The sequence below is a fragment of the Sceloporus occidentalis genome, unplaced genomic scaffold (assembly GCF_023333645.1).
Source record: "Sceloporus occidentalis isolate IW3139 unplaced genomic scaffold, rSceOcc1.0.p SCAF_123, whole genome shotgun sequence".
Lineage (NCBI taxonomy): Eukaryota > Metazoa > Chordata > Lepidosauria > Squamata > Phrynosomatidae > Sceloporus > Sceloporus occidentalis.
The window spans coordinates 1,143,902-1,169,574 of record NW_028317103.1 but is presented as its reverse complement, the minus strand read 5'-3'; the positions used below and the strand labels follow the sequence as shown (position 1 = coordinate 1,169,574).

General features: G+C 40.7%; 1 protein-coding gene across 1 annotated transcript in view; it reads right to left on the bottom strand.

Moving 5' to 3' along the window:
- LOC149282087 (cAMP and cAMP-inhibited cGMP 3',5'-cyclic phosphodiesterase 10A-like) overlaps positions 1–25,673 on the bottom strand; it is a 314,224-nt gene that overhangs the window by 53,188 nt on the left and 235,363 nt on the right. Inside the window, exon 19 of the mRNA XM_089498623.1 lies at positions 14,627–14,782. Within this exon, the coding sequence (XP_089354749.1) occupies positions 14,627–14,782 (156 nt within the window). The remainder of the gene's footprint in view (positions 1–14,626; positions 14,783–25,673) is intronic.

The window sequence follows — 25,673 nt, the reverse complement described above, 5'->3', positions numbered from 1 at the left end:
TGTTAGAATTGTTGGTACTCTGTACCACCTGTTCATTAATTTAAACTGTAATTCATTCAGATTAAGATTGTGTATATATTTATTTGTGAGATTCAAAGCCTGATCCCAGTCTGATGTATTAATTTTCCTATTCAAATCTTTCTCCCATTTTTTAAGTGCTGGAGGAATAAGTTCTTTTTTATATGAATTTATCACCGTCATGGACTTTGTAAGGATTTTCCTATAATCATTAGCTTTTAATATTTTTATAAGGATTCCTATGGATTTATTATCCTCTATGTATAATGAGTAAGATAAATAACTTTTAACCCTCAGATATTTAAAGCAATTCGCTGGGGACAAAGAAAATTGTGATTGTAGTATAGCAAAGCTTTTAATATTTATATTGTCATATAGCTCTTCTATTGTGTTTATACCTGCTTTTTCCCAGTCTGCTAGATTTAGATCTTCATTTAAATTTTGGATTACCTTTAGCGGTAAGCATGAGATAATTTCATCTCCAAGCCTAATCTTTTTTTTATATATTCCCAGCTCTTAAGTAAATGTGAAAGAACTGGATTGTTTGTGGTTTTTATAAATTCTTTAGATTTTCTTCTAGGGATCCAAAAAAGAGATTGGAGGTCTCTAGTTGGAATATCTTTACATTCCAAATCATACCATGTTTTGTGAATAGCCTTTTAATTTAGGGTCAATAGAATATGAGACAGTTGCGCAGCATAAACATAATCTTTAATAATTGGCATTCCCTAGCCTCCATTTTGTCTACTTTTTGCAAATAGTTGGGAATTTAACCTTGGTCTTTTAGAGGCCCAAATAAATCTTGAAAATGCATTTTGAATTAAATCTGCCCAGTCTGTAGATATCCTAAAAGGGATCATCCTAAATATGTAGGTAAATTTTGGTAAAATATACATTTTGACTGTATTCAGTCTGCCCATCCAAGAAATATATAGAGGTCGCCATTTTTTAAAAGATTGATTCATTTCTATTATTAATGGAAGAATATTATTTTCCAACCAGTCCAATGGATTTGCTACGATTTTTAATCCTAGATAGTTTAATGAGTTTTTTATCCACGAAAAACCAAATTTTTCAATTTGTAATTTTTGTGACTGTTCCAAATATAGAGGAAGTATTACTGACTTTGAAACATTCAATTTATAATTAGATAATAAGCTATATTGATCGATCAAAATCATGAGATTTTTCAGTGAGTCAACAGGATTTATAAGTACCCTTTGTACCGCAGCCTGAAATCTCTCTACTTAATCTGATCTAGGGAGAGCACATAAAGAAGAGGTGAAAGAGGGCAACCCTGCCTAGTGCCATTAGTTATTGTGAACCATATAGGTTCTATTCCCTGGGCCACTACTCTCCCCATTGGGGTTGTATATACCGCCATAATTGCTTGATGGATTCTTCCAGTGAATCCAAATGCTGTTAAAACTTCAGACATGTATCTCCAGCTAACCCTGTGAAAAGCCTTTTCGGCGTCTAGTGACAGGGTCATCTGGGGCTCAGCCAAAAGCTTCGCCTCCGCAAGTATGTCAGCAAGAGTTCTTATGTGATTAACCGGAGACCTACCAGTTATAAATCCTACCTGGTCTTTATGAATCAATTTAGGAAGCACCAATTTCAGCCTCTGCGCTAATATTCCAGTATATATCTTAATATCTAAGTTTAGTAAGGTAATGGGTCTATAACTAGCAATTTCTTCCGGATTTTTCCCTATCTTTAGAATGGGTATAATATTGCCCTTTAATAGTTCATCTGGAACGGTTCCTGTGTCCATAAATTCATTAAAGGCTGTAGTCAGTCGTAAAGCTATTTCATTTATAAAGATTTTGTAAAATTTGGCGTTATAGCCATCTGGACCTGGTGTTTTATTTAATTTCAATATTTTAATTCTATCTTTTACCTCTTCTACAGTGATAGTTCTATTCAGGTCCTTTAGACTCTCTTTTGTTAATTTAGGGAATATCTTATGACTAAAATAGTCTTTTATCTCGACCTCTGAATCTTTCTGAGGAATGTTATATAATGATGAATAGAAGTCAGTAAAAGCTTCTCCTTTTTGTCTAGGGGACAACAAAATTTTATCGTTCTGGACTATATTATATTATTTTTAGTTCTTTTTTTCTTTATTAGGTTAGATAACATTTTACTAGCCCTGTTACCTTGATAGTATCTATTTACCTTTAGAGAACTAAGAAATTTATTAGTTTTTTCCATAAGTACTTGCTTTATCTTTTCCTTAAGATGTCCAATTTTTTTTGTCAATTGAATGGAAGGGGCTAATTTATCCTCAGCATTCAATTGATATAATTTAATATATAGTTCTGAGAGAGGTGCTTCTGCCATTTTTTTTGCCCGAGCTCCTAAGTTGATAAAGTGTCCCCTAATGACGGCTTTATATGCACACCACAGGGTGCTGGCCGTTATATCTTTTGTATCGTTATCCTGAAAGTATAATTGTGTTATTTCCTTTATGTGTGCGCAATGTCAACATCTCTCATCATTAACTTATCATTGAGTCTCCATTCTGGTTGTAACTTAGTTATTGTATCCTTAATATCTACCGTTAAAAGATTATGGTCTGACCACGTAACTTCATGTATTCTAGATTTTTCAACCCAAGACATCATGTTAATATCAGCAATTGCAAGATTTATTCTTGAATAGGCAATATGGGATTTAGAAAAACAGGTATAATCACGATCTATTGGGTGAATAGTACGCCATATATCATATAATGAATGCTGTCGTAACAAGATTTGTAATTTTTTAGCTTGAGAAATGATATTCTTATCTTTTATGTTACCCTTTAAGGACATTTTATCTAGATAAGGATCAGGAACACAGTTAAAGTCACCCATCCATATTAGTGGGCCCTGCTTTATATCCATTATTTTCTGAATTAATAATGACAAAAAGGGAACCGAGGACTGATTGGGGCATAGACATTGGCTAAAGTCATCAATTTCTTATTTATTTCTACAATCATTATAATAAATCTACCGTCAGGATCTAAATCGACAAATTTAACGTTTATGTCTATCCCTTTGGCAAACACAATTGCCACTCCTCTCTTTTTTTTTTCCTTTAATGATGCCGAAAATAAGAGGGGAAATCTCTTTTCATATTGATCTTATCTAAGAGCCTCCAATGGGTTTCTTGTAAGAAACAAATTTTTATATTCTCTGACCATAAACGGTTTAACAATATTGAACGTTTTTGCGGGGAATTAAGCCCCTGCACATTAATTGAGGCAAATCTCAACATTGTTTATATAGCTTTAGATAATAGTATCCTGGTGAGATCATACAATTGGTCATTTGCAACGGGGAATCTAGATACACAAATAATAACATTCTTGTTACACATACAAAAACATAAAACATAGATTTGTAAGCAACCATTTGAGTAAGTGATTGCATACTTCCACCTGTGTACCTCCAAAATACACGAGTGGACGTTGCCTTCTAGCTGATGGCAGTCGGAGCCTTCAGGGGCAATACTATCTATACTTCTTAATATTGGTCTCCTGTAAAACGAGGGAGTATATAATAATATATAAGATTAAAAAAAAAAAATAAAAAAAAAATTATATACTCTTAAGGTCCTACCAAAACATATAGCTCTAACTATATATTCCATATAGCATTACCAAAGACCAAGGTCTATGGTACGTCTAGTGAATCATATCCAAATGTGTGTAAGTTATGTGAATAGTGTATATAAATATCTAGTTTTATAGTTTAGTATGTACCATATAGTGTTAAAATGGAACCAAAGTCTGTATTCAACTGACAGGTCGTACATCCATCCAAGTGTTGAATATAAATTGATATAAATAGTGTCATGTGTACAAAAAAAAACCAAAAAAAAAAACAAACAAACATAAATATATTATATATAACTAATATAAGATAAGTGAATTCTTTAACTTTATAGTTCTCCCATAAGATATAACTCTAAATTAATATATTTTGTGTGACGTAAGTAAAAGCCAAAGTATATTGAACATCTAATGGGTCATGTATACACCCAAATATGTGTAGTTATGTGAGTGGTGTGTATAAATATATATTCTGATAATTCTTTCGAAAATATGACTATAGACAAATGTATACCGTGTAGCGTTAAAGATAGATCAAAATCTATATTCATCTAACAGGTCATATTTCCAACCGAGTGTTGAGTATAAATTGATATAAATAATACAAAAAATATAAATATGTACAAAAAAAAAAAAAGTGAGAAATAAATGTAGTGGTAGAGTGTAATAATGTGAATTGCATTGTCACATATAGTCATGTGTGAAGAAAAAAAAAAAGAGGGATAATTAGTGATAATTAAGTCTAATAATTGTGGCCTTCACTTCACTATCTCAATGTACTCTTCATACATAATATATTGCTCATATTAAAGTGTAATAATGTGAACTGCATTGTCACGTGTATTCATGTGTAGAAAGGAGAGAAGAGAAAAAAAAAAAGATAAACAAATAAAAATTTAGTGATTATTAGTGATTTAGTGATATTTAAATATAATAATTGTGACCTTCACTTCATTATCTCAATGTACTCTTCAGGCATAATGTATTACACATATTAAAAAAGAGAAAATTAATATAAAAAAAAAAACAAAAAACAACTACTCCTCATTTTCTTCATTCCTAGTGGATTGGGCGTCTTATCTGTTACTGTATATTTTATTTGCTAACATCCATTTTTTTCAATTTTTCCGGTGAATCGAAAGACCAAGATTTATGATCATAAGTTAGTACGATTTTCAGCGGCACGGCCCATCTATATCGAATGTCTTTCTGTCTCAACATCTCCGTAAACTCCGCATATTGACGTCTCTTGGCTCTGGTATAGTATGATAAATCTTGTAGAGTTTTGATACCTTCGTATGGTTTAGGACAGTGATGGCGAACGCGTGGCACGCGTGCCGCTGTTGGCACGCCGAGCCGTCTCTGTGGGCACGCCGTGACCAGGGCCGGACTGGCCCACCAGGATACTGGGAAATTTCCCGGTGGGCCGGCAGATTCGTAGGCAGGACGGCTGCCCGAAATCTAATCTAAACGGCCGGCGCTACTTCAATTCTTTTTTTATTAAAGTATTAAAGCAGCGCCGGCCGGCGGCACCAGCACTCAGCGGCCGTGTGCGATGGCCGCCTACTGATGGGAGCAGCGTGAGGGGTGAAAGCCCCGCCCCCTCGCACGGACCTTTCACCCCTCATGTTGCTCCCATCACTATGCGGCCATCAGATTAATGGAAATTTAATCGAAACGGCCGATGCGTGCTGACACCGCCGGCCGGAGCTACTTTAATACTTTTTTTATTTTACTTTATATGGCAAGCTGATCCAGCATATTCAATTTTAAAAAAAAATAATTAAAGTAGCTCCGGCTGGCGGTGTCAGCACGCATCGGCCGTTTCGATTAAATTTCCATTAATCTGATGGCCGCATAGTGATGGGAGGAGCGTGAGGGGTGAAAGCTCCGCCCCCTCACACTCAGACTGCTGGAGCACCGGATGTCCTGTCAACATAGAAAACGGCGGCCTGCAGCTACCAGAGGACGGAGGCCAGGATGAAAAAGCCCCAAAGTGGAAGAAGTAGAAGGTAAATAAACATATAATATTTTTTTATATAAAAGCCTTATGCCCCCCATATGCCACTCTGCCTCCCTGATATGCCTTATGCCCCTTATATGCCACTCTCCTTCCAGAAATGCCTTATACCCCTATATGCCACTCTGTTCCATGATATGCCTTTTAACCCCCTAAATGCCAGAGTGGCATATAGGGGTATAAGGCATTTCTGGAGTCAGAGTGGCATATAGGGGCTACAAGGCATTTCTGCAGGCAAAGTGGCATATAGGAGGTTAAAATGCATATCATGGGGCAGAGTGGCATATAGGAGGGTATAAGGCTTTTCTGGAGTGCCCCATGGTTTTTCTGGAGTGCCCCCCTATATGCCACTCTGCCTCTATAAATGCCTTTTAACCCCCTATATGCCACTCTGCCTCTATAAATGCCTTTTAACCCCCTATATGGCAGAGTGGCATATAGGGGGTATAAGGCATTTCTGGAGGCAGAAGGCCATATAGGGAGTTAAAAGGGGGCAGAGTGGCAAGCCTGGGGCAGATGTCTGGCACTCCACCAGAATTGATCTATGTTTGTTTTCTGGATGTACCCTGCAATACGAAAAGACATCAGATTCTACTAACTTAATCAGGTTCTATTAACTTAAGTAATTGAAAGCTCCTTGACATGGGGCTCTGTGCAAAAGAAAATAAAAAGGGGGTAGAAGGGGCTGTTGGCAGGTTGGCAAATAAAAGGAAATAAAAACAAAAACAAAAAATGTCTCAATCTAAAAATGTTTGCAGTAGTAAATGTTTTGATTCCATTATGTGTAATATATTTCATTTATTAGGGCCTTTTAACAGTTTTGCTTTCTGGTATTTTAATACAAATAATATGATAAAAAGAATGTTTTATAGTTATTTGTACGGCAAATAGTGTAACTCGGGTATGTATAAGGGGTGCGTGTGGGTATAAGAGCTCAATCGCGAGATAAACTATATGGGGCTGCTCTCCAAATGTTTCCAGGGCTGCTTTTCAGTCCCAGTCCGGCCCTGGCCGTGACTACAGTCATACACTGTAGTCATGGCGTCGGCTCTCAAACATTCAGGTTTAATTGCAGTGTTGGCACTTTGAAAAAAATAAATCGTTTTGGTTTGCAGTTTGGGCACCTGGGCTCAAAAAGGTTTGCCATCACTGGTTTAGGAGGTATTGTGTTTCTTGCTTTTTTTAAAATTTTATCTTTTATCCTTAAGGAAGTAAAGTGAATTAAAACATCTCTTGGTGTTTCTGAGGATATGCTAGAGGGTTTGGCTATTCTATGGCATCTGTCCCATAGTTGAGTATTTATTTCAGATTTCATGCCCATTGCGTCCAGAAAGCTTTTCATAAATTCTTCAAGTTTTTCATTTGTAATTATTTCTTGAATCCATCTAAATCTAAGATTATTCTGTCTAAGACGATCTTCTTGGTCTGCCAGCTTTTGCTCAAGCAGATCAGTTTTAATTGAATTTTGTTTTATAGAGTCCCCTAAGGCTAGGTTTCCACTTGGGTTTTTGTCCTGCGTTTTTTTTCTTGATGAAAAACGCCAAGAAAACTGCCACTGCATTTTCCTGCGTTTTGGCGTTTTTTTCTGGAGTTTTTTCTGGCGTTTTAGCCTTTCTGTGGAAATTGCTTTTTTTGACCTTAGGCAGTTTTTCCAGCCTTTACAAGTTAGCAGTTTCACCCAGCTAAAAGGGATTAGGATAAATGGCAAGTATCTGCCCCCGATGTCATTTACTTGGTAGACCCCTTTGTCTCTTTTCTGTGGTTTGTAAGGCATGCTTTATTCCGAATGTCTGCTCCTCTAGGAAGATTGGCCCCAAATGATGGTGCAAATTGTTTGCTGTTGCTTTTGGCACGCAGGATCCAGTTGATGCGTCGGGTATGTTTGTTTGTAATGGCATGTTTGTTCCAAATGGTGTAAAATTCAATATGAACCAGTCCAGGACTTTGTTTTGTGTGAAACTGTTTGTTTTCAGCCTATTTCTCGTAGGACACACAGATACTGGGTCCATCCTCTGCATTGCAACTGTGGAAAAAACGCCATAAAAAACGCCAAGGCAATAAACCCACATGGCTTTTTCATGGCGTTTTTTCTCTCCCATAGACTTCTATTGGAGAAAAACGCCAAGATTTCCTTGAAAAAACGCCAGAGTGTGAACATGCTGCGATTTTGAAAAACTGCCACAGAGCCCAAAAAAGCAGAAAAACGCCAAAGAGGACTGAAAAAACGCCAGACAGAAAAACGCCAAGTGGAAATGGCATTTTGCGATTTCCTATTGAAAAACAGCTAACATCTGGCTGCTGCGTTTTTCCACTAAAAAAACGCCAGGTGGCGCTATTGGCGTTTTTATGGGCGTTTTTAGCATAAAAAAACCAAGTGGAAACCTAGCCTAAGAGTTCTGTCTGCGATTCCATTAAATTCAGCTTCTCTTCATTATGATTTACTCTTTTTGCCATAGCTGTTAAGTCAGTTTTTAAATCTTGTATGTTGATCTCTATAACTTGTTTGATCTGTTCAAATTGAGCTTCTAAGGCATCTGATAACTGGTTATGTATCAATTGTTTCATGTCTAAAGTTGCTGGGCTTGATTGTAAAATATCGCATTCTGTTTGATTAGTTATATTAGGATTATCCTCTGAATCAAGGTCTTTTCGGTCCTGCTTAGGTGGAGGAGTGAAAAAGGACAATCTTTTTTCTGCTTTTTGATCTTTACGGTCTTTCCTAGGCATTTTGTCTTGAAGTTTTTTTATTGCCATGATCTTTCATAAATTATATTTATATTAAATAGGATTCTTCATACCAGCCTTATATATTCTAGAATTCCACTTCAATGTCAGAATATTATAGCTCAAGTCTTGAAATCTGCTTGGAGCTTCAAGCCAAGGAAGTCAGTGGTAAGTCGTCGTTTAACTTAGGTTTGTCCTGCATATAACCCTTTGTTAAACATATAGACCATAATGTGTACACATCTCTTTTTGTTTTGTTTTTCTTTACTTTTTACTTTTTGCTCTTCCTTCCCCTCTCTTCCTTTTCTCTCCTTCTCTCCTTTTCTCTATTTCTTTATATTTCTTCCTTTTTGCCTTCTTTTTTTTTTTTTTTCCTCTACCTTCTTTCACCAGTGTTTAATGTCGGTTAGCAAATATCAAAGACAGTCCATAATAATAATTTTAGACACTTATCTGGTAGCAGTGTTAGGGCAGCTTTTACCCCTCCATCTCTTCAGATCGTCACTCTGGTGTCTCACTAGCCCCATGCCTCTTGCGTCTTGAACCTCCACCATGCAGCTGCGTGAAGGACACATCAAGGGTTTCCTGGAAATCGGCCGGGACACCGACCTGAAGCTCGGCCGGCACACCGACCTAGGACACGGCCGGGACACGACCCAGGATACGGCCGAGACGCCGGCCGAAAAATCGACCTGTGGCACGGCCGGGACACCGACCTGGAGCACGGCCGGGACGCCGACCTGGGGTGCAGCCGGAATGTCGGTCTGGAGCGCGGCTGGGACGCCGACCTTCAGCACGGCCGGGACACTGGCCTTCAACACGGCCGGGACATCGACCTTCACCACGGCCGGGACATCGACCTTCACCACGGCCGGGACACCGACCTTCACCACGGCCGGGACACCGACCAGGAACAGGGGCTAGGTTGCAGCCGTCAAGTGCCGGTAAGAGGACGCCACATTAGGAGATACCCAGAATTCTAGGCCCCCAGGCTCCGACAAGCCGCGCGCGTGGCACACCAGCGTGCTACGTCATCGCTCCTCCCCCCAGATAATTAATGGTTTTAGGAAGATAATATTCAGTAAGTATGATATAGTTCACGAGATGGCAATTTAAAAATAGATACATATAAATAAATAAATTATATAGGCAATCATTTTTTGGGTAGCACATGTTAATTAAAGATTATTGCATTTAAAAGATAATCGACACATTATATAAGGTAGAAAATTGGAATGCCTCATAATAGGTGATTAAGGAATATTGCTACATAATAGGCAGTAAGTAATATATAGAATACACAGGTTGGCATCTTAAATTGGGACACATTAAGTATATATTTAAGTATATAGAGTGTAAAGGGTTTTTTTTTTTTTTTTTAGTTGAGAATAGTTGACACCTTGTAAGGAAAAGGGAAAGTTATAGGAAGATAATATTTAGTAAGTCTGATATAGTCTGATATAGTTTATCAAACGCCAATTCAAAATAGACACATAAAAACATATAAATTATATAGGTATACACTTTTGGGTTAGCACATGTTAATAAAAGATAATTGGAGTTCAAGGATAATAGACACATTATATAAGGGAGTAAACTGGAACGCCTTATGTTAGGTGATTAAGGAATATGGCCATATAATAGGTAGTAAGTAAAATACAGAGCACATAAATTGGTATTTTAAATAGGGACACATTAAACATATAGTTAAATAAATACTTTACCTAGAACTATTTTCTAGAAGTAATTATATGGATTAAGAGAATAGAAGGTATTTAAATTTATTTATTTATTTCTTCCTGGCTAACGGCCTCGCGGCTCTACTTAATACCACATTCTTATGCATTTCGAATATGGTATGCTTTAACCGTGGTAGGGGGCTGAATCCACGGAATATAGAAGGAAAAGACGTTCTATTTTTAACAATTTGTAATGTATATGTTTTAAATGTTTATTATGTGTTATTTGAGATGCGCAAGGAAGGAAACCATAAGAATCAGAGAAACAAGGAGTATGGTTAAGATTATTTCCATAAATACCCAGGGCCTAAACTCTCCTAATAAGCGTTCAATATTATTTGACTATATTAGAAAGGAAAGGGCTCAGCAGTGGCATGGTTGGCAGTGGGAGGCTGGGACAAAGATGGCTATGGGAAACTGGTGAGAAACTCTGTCCCCCGTTTCCCATAGGCATGTTTGTCACTAAATAGCTCCCCATGGTCCCATGTTCAGTGACAAAGATGCCTATGGGAAACTGGGGACAGAGTTTGCCTTTGCCCCCAGTTTCCCATAGGCATCTTTGTCTCTAAATAGCTCCCCATGGTCCCATGTTTAGTGACAGAGATGTCTATGGGAAACTGGGGGCAAAGGCAAACTCTGTCCCCAGTTTCCCAAAGGCATCTTTGTCACTAAATAGCTTACCACGGTCCCATGTTTAGTGACAAAGATGCCTATGGAAAACTGGGGGCAAAGGCAAACTCTGTCCCCAGTTTCCCATAGGCATCGTTGTCACTAAATAGCTCCCCATGGTCCCATGTTTAGTGACAAAGATGCCTATGGGAAACTGGGGGCAAAGGCAAACTCTGTCTAAAACTTTTAATGAAGCAATAGTAAAGGGGAGTTTTCCTTTGGATATGTTAAAGACCAATATAATCCCTATCCCAAAACCTAATAAAGATCCGTTGATTCTGTCCAACTATAAGCCAATTTCATTATTAAATGGGGACATTAAAATATATGCGGCTATATTAGCAAAAAGACTAAAAGGAGTAATTGCGGATTTCATTCAGCAAGATCAATCAGGCTTTATTCCAGGTAGATCATCTAAAAACAACATTAGAAGAGTTATTGATATCATAGATGTTTCTCAGCGGTTAAACACCCCCATTCTGGCCCTGTCATTAGACGCCGAGAAGGCTTTTGACAGGGTCAGATGGGATTTCTTAGGGCATACATTACAGGCATTTGGATTTGGTGGTAATATATATCAAGCAATTATGGCCCTCTATACTTGCCCTTCTGCTAGGACGATTGGTCCAGGAATAGATGCAGAATGGTTTGAAATTAAGAACGGCACGAGACAGGGATGTCCCCTTTCACCGCTGCTCTATATATTGACGGTTGAGCCCCTTGCCCATGACATTCGAGAAAATCAGGATATACATGGCTTTAGATTAAAAACACTGGAAAGTAAGATTAATCTTTATGCTGATGATATTCTGGTGTTCTTAGATGAACCTAGAAAGTCATTACCGGAGTTAATGAGAGTAATTGAAGGCTACTCAAAATACTCAGATTACAAATTGAATGTTAATAAAACCATTCTGCTTGCGTGTAATATGAATCAGACTGATACAAATTATTTAAAGGCTAACTTCGAATTTATATGGGCTAAGGACAGCATAGAGTACTTGGGTATTAAGATCACGAAGGATCCGACAAAAGTAATAGAGGAAAATTTTTTACCCCTTTTGAAATCCACAAACAAATTACTAAATGACTGGAAAAAAAAGAAATCTCTTGGGTTGGTAGAATCAACACAATTAGATCATATATATTGCCTAAATGGACCTATCTATTCCAAATGTTACCGCTAAAGGTCCCTAAAGCATGGTTAGGAATGGCACAGATGGCATTTAAAAGGAAGTTCATATGGCAAGGTAAGAAGCCAAGATTGGGTTTGCCACTTCTATCTAGGAAAGTAAATAACGGGGGTCTCGGGGTACCAAATATTAAAGATTATAATGAGGCTTGTATGGCTGCACATGTGATGCTGGCTCAGATTAAAGATATGAAAGAGGAAGTATGGTACCAAATCGAGGAAATAGCAATAGGCCTGGAAGGCTTAGCAGCCCTCCCATGGTCCATTAGAGTACCAGAAAGAAACCATCAGGCGGGATTAGGATCCCTGGTCGTAAAACATACTTTAGATGCCTGGAAAAAGATTAGGAAGAAGCTAGCCCTTTTTAATTGTATAGCGGACTTTCTTCCATTGGAAGTTCTGGAGCTTAGCATAGAGGACATCCGTTTACAAACATGGAAACAGGCAGGAATCCTGACTATCCACGATCTCTGCCTTGATAAGGAAGTAAAACCCTTTTCTCAGATACAGGAGGAATATCTACTTCCTTCTAAAGAGGTATTTTCTTATCTTAGAATTAAAGGGTTTCTTTCGAGATATGATATTCTAAATAATGGAGAAAAATGGGCTCTCCTTAATTCCTTATATAATATGACACATACCAAGGGAATGATTACTAAGTGTCTAACTCTCATTAAAATGGATTATGAACATACGCCTGTAAAAGCAATTAAGATTTGGGAGAGAGAACTGAATAGAACTATCCCTTGGGATATTTGGAGAACTACAATACAATCGGTTAATAAAGAGATTCATTGTTTAAATATGAGAGAGAACTTCTTTAAGGTTTGTTACAGATGGTATCTTGTTCCAACAAAGTTGGCAAAAATGTACGCATATACCGAGGCCAATTGTTGGAGATGTGAGAATGAAACTGGAAGTTTCTTACACATCTGGTGGACCTGCCAATATATAGAGGCTCTCTGGAAAGAGGTTTTTCGTCAGATTGAGCAAACTACTGGCGTATATTTACCTTTTACACCAGATTGTTCCCTATTACATGTAGACTGGCCAAAAGTTCCCAATCTCTACAGAAGCTTAATAACCCATATCCTTGTATCTACTAAACTACTCATAGCGAAGAATTGGAAAAACAAAAAACTGCCTAATTGGGAGGAGATAAAACCTAGTACAATCTACCATTGTAAAATGGAATTGGGAATAATCAAATTAAATGGATTCAACGTAACTAAAATCAGGAAATCGGTAAGGATCCTAAACTTATTGGAAGCTTGAGTATGACCGGTTCTGGGTCTTCCTTCTCTTGCTGCATCTCATTGTATATTTTATTTGTTTTGTTCTGTACTATTTAGTATGCCTTAGAGGCATGTATTATATTTTTTGTCATGTTTAAAATAGTTTTCTTGTACTGTCTAGTATGTCTTAAAGGCATGTATTATAGTCTCTTTTTTTTTCTTTTCTTCTTTTTTTTTTTTTTTTTGTCTTGTCTAAAAAATTGTCTTTTTGATATAAATGAATAAAAAATATATATGAAAAAAAACCCCCAAAAAACAAATCTTATATTGGCTTTATGTGTAGTCTACTGGCAGAAACAGGAACCGATCTGCAATGCAAAATTGAACAGGACCCCTTCTAGCAAACGAGTCAAGTAAGATATGAAACAATCCAATAGGAGAACCAGACAAGGTGTAGGATGCTGAGAGAATGGTACCAAATATACAGTACTGCAGGAGACTCAGAACTTGGTTAGAATACCGTATTGGCTCGAATATAGGCCGCACTTTTTTCCCCCACTTTAAGTCTTTAAAGTGGGGGTGCGGCCTATATTCGGGGTCTAGCGCCGGGTAGGCGGCGGGGTTAGGATACAGATTCCCCGCAGCGGTGCAGGGGACCTGTATCCTACTCTTGAATGTGCTCAGACAGCCTCCCCTGCCAGCACTTCCCACGGGGGGAGAGCCGGCATGGGAGATTGTCTAAGCGCATCGCACAGCGGGATTGGCGCTTCAGTCCCCCTGCTCGTCTGGACCTGCCACAGATAACATTATGTAGTCATAAAACGATTCATTACCTAATAGTGTATAAAAAAATACTTTAATCCATCATTTCTTTTTATTAAAGTGCATTATTCATAAGAAAATATTTTCTCGTCTTATTTAGATAATCAAGAAAAAGTTTCAAACTTCAAATAGTCATTATATTAGAGTGATTGCAAAAAATGACTAATATACAATTAACCAAACGTGATAAAAGAAAAACAAAATGCTTAAAAACCTTTCTCAACCTCACATATTAAAGTGCATAACTCGTAATACATATTCAAAGATCTTATTAAATCGTTTTATGCCACTATAAAAAGTGCTTATTATAATGAGTGCTTATTTATTATCTTGAAGAAGAAGCTTGCACAATATTGTTCTAAATAACTCTGTTAGTTAAAACCTTTAAAACTTTTAATTTACTTTGAATTCTAAATGTTTCAACAATTACAACTGTGCTTATCTGTAATTACGTTCATTGATTATTATTGAAATGTAATATCAATGTTAAAATTCACATGTTCAATCCAAAAAACTTGCACCTTCTTGTTTTTGCAAAAAGAGGTATCAATAAAATTCTTTAATTGTATGTTAGTGTTGACTAATGGTAATTTAATTTTTCCTTACCTGCAAGATAGATACAGTCTGAGAGAAGTGGTGTTGTTCCATTGTAGATGTGGAATATAAAGCTGCTAATGGGTGATCAAATTTTTGTAAATAGCTGTTAGTATACCCACGATGATCCAAATCATGACATAAACAGGCAATCAAAAGTCCTTTCTTCTAAAATAGAAACAAATATACATAATATATTTCAGATCATATTTTATTAATTTAAATATATTTATGTTAGCATTTTTATTAGAGGAGAAATTATTTTTAATGTTTTTTGTGGAATTTTGTACACTCAAAGTCTGATTTATTGTTAAACAATATTTTTTTTTACATTTTATTAATTAACATTTGAAATACAATTTTAAAAATAAAATGTCTCTAGTGTTATAACTGTATTTGTTATTAAGATGTATCATATAATAATATACTGTTCTAATTTTGGCAATTTTGAGTATAAGCAAAAACACACAATTATAATAAGATTTAACATTCAATGTATATTTAATTAATAAATGCATACAGAATGTTTGCATTACTCATTGCCCTCAACCAACATTTTAAGTTCAACAATATCTTGACATTTTCACATTGGGGTTTAATCATAAATGGTGGAATCTTTCAATCTTGATCAAAGGCCAAACATGTTAGCAAGAAGAGACCAGTCGCCCTGTGTAATCCATAGTCAAAATCAGCAAGATTTATTGAAAGCCACCCTTGTGGATTCAAATGTACATAGAGTCGTTAAGTGGCAGGTATGTAACTGGCTAAATTATTTCTTTTAACCCCTTCATGACCATGCACATAGTCCTTATGACCATGTAGGTATCCCCCAATATCATGGCCTTTTTTTCAACAAGGCTAAGCTCTACTGTCAAATGACATGTATAAATTTTTATTTTGCAATAGTTGGGGTGGTAAAGATTAACCACAAACACCTCAGTCCCCAATTCCTATGATATTCAGCCAGTAATGACCGACTGTATATCATAGGAGCTGTAGCCTGTGTGTAGTGCAGGCCACATCAACCCACGTCTATAACCACAATTTACATGAAGTTGAGCTACCAATATGGTTGTCTGAATATTATTGTAGATGCAGTCAACAAAGGTTAGTGTACTGTAGTCCCCCAAAGCCCTTTTTAATTACTAGCTACTATTCCAATAATAAAAATGAATGTTGTGAAGTGTGGCTCTTTGATGCAGAACAAGCATTCTGAGGTATTACTAAAAAGAGGAAAGTTAGAGGGACATAAGGCTTGGATCCGAAATAGGACACTTGGCACAAAATGAGAAATGAAATTCTGTAGTCTTGATAACCACAACAAGCAATGCATGTAAACAAAAAAGTCAGTCCAGAATGATATGTTTAACTATTGAGTAGGACTCATAACAGTGGCATTACCACCCTACAAATAGATCCGGTCCAGTCAGTCAGAAAGTTCAGCAAGTTGTAGTAAAGTTTATACAAATGCTAGTAATGTTGGGAGCAGCCAATGCTGATCGTGTCTATGATTCATAATAGAAGCACATAAAGATCCAATACCGGGCTGGAGGTTGAATGGGCATAATTGGCCCCCTAGGTGAGATCACTCTATTTGAGCTGGACTTTCAAGCTTTTTTACTGTAATGATTTATTACTTTAAGTTCCTATGATTAAAATATAGAATCAAGTTCTAATGAAATAATCATGTTAACATGTGGGTAGGTGTTTATACACTTACCAATAAAGCCTGCCTTACTATATACTCTGAGTGAGCAACTCTTTAATATATTTGCGTATACATCTATTTCTGTGTCAGTCCTTCCTTTGTATAACATGACTGGATAAAAAAAAAATCACGGGAAATGTAGTCACAACATCCTTAGTGTTAACTAACCCTAGCTGCAGTACATGTTTGAAATAAACTATCTTATGTCTGCAGCATGCAAACTCTCAGACCAGGCGACACTCTGTGCCTGTGAAGGAGCAGCTGGCTGAGTGAAGTGGAGGAGACCAACTAGAGGGACAGAAGGAGAGTAGACCAAACCAATCTGACATCAGGGGTGTACAGAATTAAATTAAAGCTTTTTTGCTGTACTCCCCTGACTACCAGGTGTTTTTCTGCTCTCTATGTCTAGTTAACCTACTCTAAATATCCCACTGCCTGCTGCTGCTTCAGTGGGCCTCTTCATGTGGCAGGGACTCACAGGGATCTGTGGAGACTGGATTGGGATTCGTGCCACAATACCTCACCAGCTGGACGTACAATGTGTGATCAGGCAACATGCATGTGTGTGTGTATGCTGCTCTAGTCCTATAGTGTAAAATAGCCCTAGTCCTGAAGGGGTTAAAGGTCAAGCAGAGTCCCAGTTGGCTACCTGGACTATATAGAGAGGTACGGTTTTGCCAGGAACCTCGAATAGAAACAAATAACAGTATAGATAGAAGATCCCGCTCCACAAATAAGGGTTTAAAAATTCAAAATTTAATTAGACCATTTAAAACATGATAAGACAAAAAAAGAGAAAAAAAGAGACGTGCTCAAGTGATTGAAAGAAAATATGCCAACGCGTTTCAAACCTTATGGTTCTTAATCATGTATGCTTAAATGTACGTTGCTGCTACTGCACCCGCAGATTATGGACCCTGTCTCCCTGCCCGGGCGAGTGGGACAGTTGTCCTCGTCTGGGACCCGAACTCCCCAGTCTCTAAGTGCACCCCAGGACTGGTTAGTGGGAGAGGTGCCGTTTGCCAGCCCCCTGCATCCACAACTCTAGGAGCGACGGAGCTGTGCTCCCCGACTGAACTGGATGCAGACCCGGTTGGGGTCTGGCCCCAGTTCAGTCTTCTTTTTAAAAGGGGAGATATGTGACAGAATGAGCTGTCATACAGGGGCCCAAGCTACTCAGAGATGGCTCCAGCCTGGCTGCCAAACAGGCAGGAACTCCATTGTTAAACTAATCCCATTAACAGGATGGCTACCAGGGGGATATTCAGTAGCTAAAGGGGATTAAAGGTTGGGTTGTCTACATGTACCTGTTTATCAATGTTAATTTATGTTAATGAAGTTCTGTGGCTATATCAGTCAATGTTTTACAACAATAAACTGTTCATTCCTGCTGTACTCAGTTCAAGGTAGTTGTGTGTCTACTTATTGGGTACACATAGCAGGGTTCCAAGGTGCGCATGCTGGCTGGTGCTGGAAGTGATTGCGGGGACAAGAGGAGGATACATGTGGGTGATCTCTGGGAGTTACTACAGCTCTCTTGGTGAACCCTTTACATTGGTGGCAGCGATGGGATCCTCCTTGCAAACGTCCCAGCGGAGTACCAGTGGGTATACCAGCAGCAAGCTAAAGATGGTTCCAGCACTACAGGACGTGTTGGTGCGCAGCAGAGTGGCGAGTTACATAAATGCCTGGATGGAGGCTCTCAGAGTGGACCAGGGTGTCCGGGGAATAGTCCTCCCCTCTTCCAAGGAATGGTACGTGCTACAACTAGATTGGCGAATGCAGTACCTGGGAGAACAGCCCCAAGAGGACTTGGTGGCTGAGTTGGAGAAGTTGCTTCCACTTGAAATGACTGTGGATTGTGGATACCGGGCCCTGTATTGACAGGCCGTGCAGTGGTGTCCAGAGCTGAAGGATGACTACATGCCAGAGGGCGATGACTTTGGCGGCCCAGAATTGATAATGGAAAGCCTACAAGAGGACCGAGAATTTGGGAGCCCTTCGAAATATCGGTGCGAGGAAATCGGGGAGTTCAGGGAAGGGATTCTCGCAGATGTGCCCTGTTACCTGCCCGAATTGTGGGCTGATTTCGATTATTTGGTTTACCAAGAATGGTTCCTGGAGTAGGCCTACCGAGAACTCTTTGACCGTGCTCAGCAGTGTGCCCCAGACGAGGTGGATCCTGTGAGTATTGTGCCCCAAGCAGAAACACAAACAACCGAGCAGTGCGCAGCTGGCCTCTGCCCACTCCTTTCCCTCACCCAGACACTTTGCCCTATTCCCCACAATATGGCCCAGCAACTGACCGAGACCCCCCCTGCATATCCCAGCCAGATCCCCAGCTGAACTGCTGGCATCGAGGCAGAGTGCTGCTGGCATCGAGGCAGAGTGCTGCTGGCCTCTGCCCACCGCTTCCCCTTGTTCCCAAGCCTGACCGCAGCAACCAAAGAGGGTCCAGTCAGGCAGCCCCAGAGTTGGTGGTTCCCCTGGACTTTACAAATGCAGCTGAAGCGCTGCCCTCAGGACTGAGTGCCGCTGGCCTCTGCCCGCTCCCCTCTGTGACCCCAGCTCCATTGGCTTTACCCCCGCAATGTTGCCCAGAGGCAGTGATTTCTATGGATCCTGTATCCCCAGCAGAAGTGTTGGCAATGGGAGAGAGGCAGATCGACATCTGTCCCCAGCAGATGGAGTATACAGGAGGGGATGCATGTGGCTTCCCTCCCCTCGCAGTGGATCATACAAACATTTGTACCATGTAGGTGGATTGGACTACGGTCGCCACCTGCAGTCCCCAGAGGTGCCAAACAGTCAGCCCAGAACCCCATATGGAAGGGACCCCAGCCTCTCTGTCTTCTCCCCAGCGGCTGAGAGGACTCCAGGGAGAAGGCACATTTAGCCCTTCTTCCCAGCGGCAGTTATGTTATTTGGGAGAAGCAGAGTGCGGCTGGGTGAGTAATGCTCTTTTGTTAAATTGTTTTGGGGAGTACCAATTTGTGGCTGGCAGTGGTGATCCAGATATACAGACTGACTTCGGAGTCAAACCGTGTGGGGTCTTATCAGACGTCAGTCTCCCCCAGAAAAAGGAGATATGTGATGGAGTGTGTGACATAACTGTCCATCACTGGGGCCCCTGGAGAGGACTGAAAGCAAGCAGATTATGGACCCTGTCTCCCTGCCCGGGCGAGTGGGACTGTTGTCCTCGTCTGGGACCCGAACTCCCCATTCTCTAAGTGCACCCCAGGACTGGTTAGTGGGACAGGTGCCCTTTGCCAGCCCGCTGCATCCACAACTCTAGGAGCGATGGAGCTGTGCTCCCCGACTGAACTGGATGCAGACCCGGTTGGTGATCTCTGGGAGTTACTACAGCTCTCTTGGTGAACCCCTTACACTTACGCCCCCTCGGTTATGGGTTAACGAGGGGGCGTGAGCATAGATCAACCTCTATCAACCCATCTCACTGCCTTCCCCTCACCCCATCTCCCTACTTCTCATTATCCTTACTTACCTTGTTGAGTCCTGCGGTGGGAGCGGGAGGCGTCCGTCTTCTCGCTCTGCCGCTCTGAATGTTAAATAAAGTTAAAAAAACAACAAAAAAAACGATGCTTTAATGTAAGTCCTGGGCAGGGGCGCCGAGCGGTTGCTCGTTAAGTTTTCAGCAACCGCTCGGCACCCCTCACTCTCCATGACTCCGGCGCGGTGCTGGCGTTTACAGCTGAGCGCCGGAATATGACATCATATTTCGGTGCTCAACATGAAACGCCGGCACCGCAACGGAGTCACGGAGAGTGAGACGCTCTAAAATATTAATGTTATTCTATTTATATCCCTGTATGTCATGTCTTTCTAAGAAAATATCGAGGCTCCTTTTGAAGGGGTATAAAATAAATTCCATACCTTTATTGTCCTCACTGTAAAGAATCCCTTCCTTTGTCGTCTATGAAACCTGCTCTCTTCCAGTCTCAGAGGGTGACCTCTTGTTCTTTGTATATTTCTGTTAATGAACAGGTCACTGAAGAGCTCTTTATATTGGCCCTGCATATATTTATATAATGTTATCATATCACCTCTGAGACGCAGTTTTTCTAGCGTATATAATTTTAACTTTTTGCCCAGAATTGTACCACATATTCAAGGTAAGGTCTTACCAATGACCTGTAAAGAGGCAAGATAATATCCTCCTCCCTTGAATCAATACCTTTTTATGCATCCCAAAACCTTATTGGCCCTCGCAGCTGCTTGCTGGCATTGCACACTGTTATTCCTAAATCCTTCTCATTGGTAGTTTCCCCCAAGGATATTCCATTTAAAGAATAGGTTGCATTTTTATTATTTTTACCATAATGCAAAACTTTGTATTTCTCTATATAGAAACTCATCTGCCACTTGCATGCCCAGTCCCCAACTCTGTCTAAATCTTCCTGCAAAGAAGAATTTTGTGTCAACGGCAAAAACTGTGACATGGCTCTCAATGCAGCTTGGGAGATCATTTATAAATAAATTAAAAAGAAGAGGACAGAGGACAGACCCCTGAGGCACTCCGCTTAATACCTGCGTACAGGTTGAGAAACATCCATTCACAACAACCCTCTGCATTCTATCTTTTAGCCAATTTCTGATCCACATACAGACATTTGCCCCATAGCCTATTTCTGTTAATTTATAGAGTAGCCTTTTATGCGGAACCATATCAAATGCCTTAGCAAAGTCCAGATAAATCACATCTACAGCCAACCCCAGGTCTATATTTTTACTTCTTCATAGAATGCTAATAGGTTGGTTTGACAAGACCGGTCTTTCACAAATCCATGTTGACTTCTACTAATTGGATTATGGATCAAGATATGATCTTGAATGTATAGCTTTAGCAATCCTTCAAATATTTTCCCCACTACTGATGTTAAGCTTACTGGCCTGTAATTGTCCGGTTGAGATTTTGATCCCTTTTTAAATATGGGCACAACATCTGCCTTGCGCCAATCTAATGGAACTATGCCCGAGCTGAAAGAATCCCTAAAGATTAGTAATAATGGTGGGGCCAGAATTAGGCTTAGCTCCTTCAGTACCCTTGGGTGTATACCATCCGGTCCAGGGGCCTTGTCTACCTTAACAGTATTTAATTGCTTGAGCACTTTGTTTTAGTGCAGAAAATGTACTGTTGTGGGGTTGATTGGAGAAGCTGTAGTGACTACTGTAGTGTATTACAGGGACTGCAGCAGACATTTTTTCCCTTATTCCTGAGTTTAGTTGATGAAGATAGTTGGCCATTTACGCTACTAGCCAAACCTGTAATTTGTGAACAAGTCAATTTTTTATAATCATCTGCCAGTGTCTGCCTGCCCCAAAAATTCTGTAATATTGGTGAAATCCAGTCCTGTTCCATGGGGCTGCATGTACCAGTGTCTGCTTGCCGAGGCCCAGTGCTCCACTACTGCTGCACCTCTTTGACAATCCTAACTCTGGGGGAGCCTTATTTAAATATATATATATCATACCTCCCAACATTTTAAAATGTGAAAGAGGGACACTTTTTTTTTTTTATCTCGTGGAACTGATACAAGCAGTCGCACATATTAAAATAACCAACATGTTAAATTGAATTTCCATGAGGCTCAGCCAGACAAACTACTTCCATGATGCTGGCTGAGCATCATGGGAAGTGCAGCAACAGTAAAGCTGCAGATGCTTCCAGGACCTTTACACACACCTGCCCATAAACACACATATACACATACTCTGCCCTTACACACACATATACATGTACACTGCCCTTACACACACATACACTGCCCTTACACACCAGCTAACAAATACCCATACTGCTCTTACACACTGGCCCATACACACACAAGCTTACAAACATATACATACACTGCCCTTACACCCCTTCCTCCCCATCTCTTACCTCTTCCTCCATCCTTCTGCCTCCATCCTGTAACCCGCATCCTGTGGTGGGAGCGCGAGGTCTGTCATTTCATCACTACGCGCCGGCTATTGCAGGGATGATGTCATATCCCTACGCTCGGCAGAGGATCCGTGGAAGAACGTTCATCTTGAGCATGTTGACCCTACCGTGCCAAGAGATATGGGTGAAGGTTGCAAGTCGGTTCGTATCTGCGCCAGGAGCTTAGGGAAGTTGTCCCGATAAACTAAATGCAAGTCACTGGGACTCCAAATTCCCGAGTACCGTATGCTACCGTGACACCACTTGTAGCCAAATGACCCCTTAACTGACCGCTCCTCATCGGGGGACAATGAGGCGTCAAGAAGCTCGGATTTGCCCATGTTAATTTTAAAGTTGGAGAGTGAACCGTAGAGCCGCAGTTCCTTATCGTGTCCACAAAGGCTCCAAAGTTACAGCGAATAAGAGCGGGGATAGGGGGAATCCCTGTCGGGTACCATTGCGGATGGGGAAGGATTCGGTGAGAACGCCATTTAAACGGACACTCGCCGAAGGGGCTGAATACAAGGCATTGATCCAATGAAGCCAGGAATGACCAAAGCCAAAGGCCCGTAACGTCTGAAACATAAAGTCCCAGGCAACCCTGTCAAAGGCCTTCCCTGCGTCGGTCAATAAGAGGAGGAGCCTCTGACCGGTCGCCTGGGCTAGATGAACCAAGCTCAAGACCCTATAAGTGCTATCTTGACCCTCCCTGCCCAAGATGAAGCCAGTCTGATCAGGATGAATTAAAGAGCCCAGAACCTCCTGGAGCCTAGTGGCCAGTACTTTTGCGAAAGGCTTCAGGTCTGTGTTTAAAAGGGAGGTAGGTCTGTAGCTCTGACAGAGCAAGGGGTCTTTCCCTTCCTTGGGCAGTACGGTGATCGTTGCCATGAGGGAGTGAGGATGTAAGGGGTTTCCGTCTCGGACATCATTGAGCATTAATGTAAAGGGCGCCTGCAAATGCTCCCAGAAAGCCTTATAGTACCTGAGGATTAGCCCATCCAGTCCAGGTGCCTTCCCGGATTGCATTGTTTTCATGGCTGCTCCAATTTCTTCTCCTGAGATTTCTCGTTCCAATTTCCCCAGCTGCTTCACGGAGGATATGTGCTGTCAGGTAATCTCTGATCAGAGACTCCCTGCGGTGGTCAGCTTTGTTCCCAGGGAGATTGTAGAGTGTTCAGTAGTACTGACAAAAGGAGTCTGCAATGTCAGTGGGGGAGCAGGAGGTGGATCCACGGGGTGTCCGGATTTTGCTAATATACAGCGATTGTTGTCTAGCTTTTAGGGCCCTCGCGAGCATTCGCCCACCCTTATTGCCAAATTCATAAAAGTGGGCTTTAGCGTGCAAAACGGATTTCTGGATTTTATAGTTAAACAATGTGCTTAGGTGCTTACGCAGGGTTAAAAGCTCCTGGTAATCACTTTCATTGTCAGATTGTTTATGTACTGATTCCATGTCAGCGATGCGACATGTCAGCATACACCCATACACATAAAGGTAATCTATTTAACCATCCAATGCTTGAAAAAGAGGAGCATCAGAGCAACCCTTCCAACAATTAAAGGTAAGGCCATGTGCCAACACAAGAACAAGTGGGTAGCCCAAGCAGGGCGACAACTACCCCAGGCATTAGTACACACCCACGGGACCGCAGACAAGGAATTTATGGCCAGTCTCCCCATCTAGGATGATGGGATGTGTTTTTAGGGGTGCTAGGAGGTCAGGTCACTGCCCTGCAATCAGGGATGACCTTCATAGTCGAACAATGGGGAGTTAACAATTACTAAGACGCTGTTCCAGAAGCACCTATCCAACAAGTGTTGACACATAGGTCATTTGTTTTATATCTTTCTATTAAATGGGGGGTCTGAGCAGCATTAACATTCGTATCGACATTAACTGTGATCTCCGCACAATGATTCTGTTGGGGCGAGAAGACCCGGAATAAAAGGCGCAGTGATTACAATTTACATAAGTCATAGAGGTATGCAATATAACAAGCAGATACATCCTACAAGAAGAGTGGGAGAACAGCACACTCAACAGTTAACGATAAGATCACACCCCAGCTCAAGAACAAATGAGCAACCTAGTCAGGGTGATGAGCTTTAATAATATGTAAAGAAAGCAGTAAGGTCGTACGTATTAGGGGTCCCACCATCGACAAGTGTGATTGCAATGTAAGATCTCAGGTGTAGTGTAGTGGAGATTGTGAAGCAAATAGGCGCTCCCGTATTGCGGGGAGGGCTTGCGAGGTTATGGACTAACGTAGCAGGTAACGCCCGCGCATTCATGCTTCCCACTGCTGTGAGTGGAGTACGTGCGTGGGAAAAGAAGAAAAAAAAATCTTCCCCCCTGCCCTCCCTGCCCCCAAGCAGTAAGAGCAAGCATATAACAATGTGACGAAATACCGCATCTGGTGTCCAATATGAACAGTCGCCGCGGAGCAGATGGTATGGGTTCAGCAACATAAGGACACCTGAGAGGAGAGTCTCATTGTTCCTGCATACGTGATCCAGGGATAGCCCCCATCTAATCAGGCGTGTGTGTGGGAGTCAGAGGTGATGAATCAACTGAAAAGCGTGAGGTCCTGAGACTTCAAGAACACCCGACTTGGCACTGGGAGGTCGCGTGCAACTCCTCGGCTCTACCGGGCGACGATGTGTGTGCAGCTATAAAAGGGCATCTGTGAGGAGAGCCCCATTGTTCCCACTTACTTGATCCAGGGATGACCCCCATCTGGAACGGCCGTGATTAGGCAACAGAAGAGCGTGAGGTCCCGAGACATCGGGAGTGTCCTTACTTGTCACCGAGAGGTCGCGTAGAACTCCTCATCATTACCGAGCTGCGAGTCTGAGGCTTCATGTTGCTGAGAGGGACGCTTCAGACGACCCATGGTGGATTTTGGATACAGATGGATGCAGATTTCCTCGGGCACACTGCGGAGCTATGTAGGTAAGGCCCCCTTCCAACTTTATATCCCTCACAAAGATCCCTACCCTAGATTGTTATCAACAAGACTCTCCCATAGAAAGAAACAAAAAAAAAACTTGCCCCTTCCTTTCCAAAGTACTATCCTGGGTATATGGTGTGCAATTTAGATCTTATTGTACTAATCAATCCCATATTAGGTCATAGCCTTCTCCTTCTCTGGAAATCTAAGCTCCATTCCCTGGGTTATGAACCCTATAATAGAAAGAAAAAAAAAGAATGAAAATAATTAAAAATAAATAAAATATCCTAGTGTGTACCCTTACCCAAAGAAATATTAGCCTGGGTATGTCATGTGCAATCCTAGTCATATTGTGTAAATCAGAATAGTGTAAAAATTGTGGTGGTGAACATAGTGATGAAAGATCAACAGTGTAGGTCATTGTGTACTAAAAAAAACCAAGCCTGAAGGTTGCCTAAT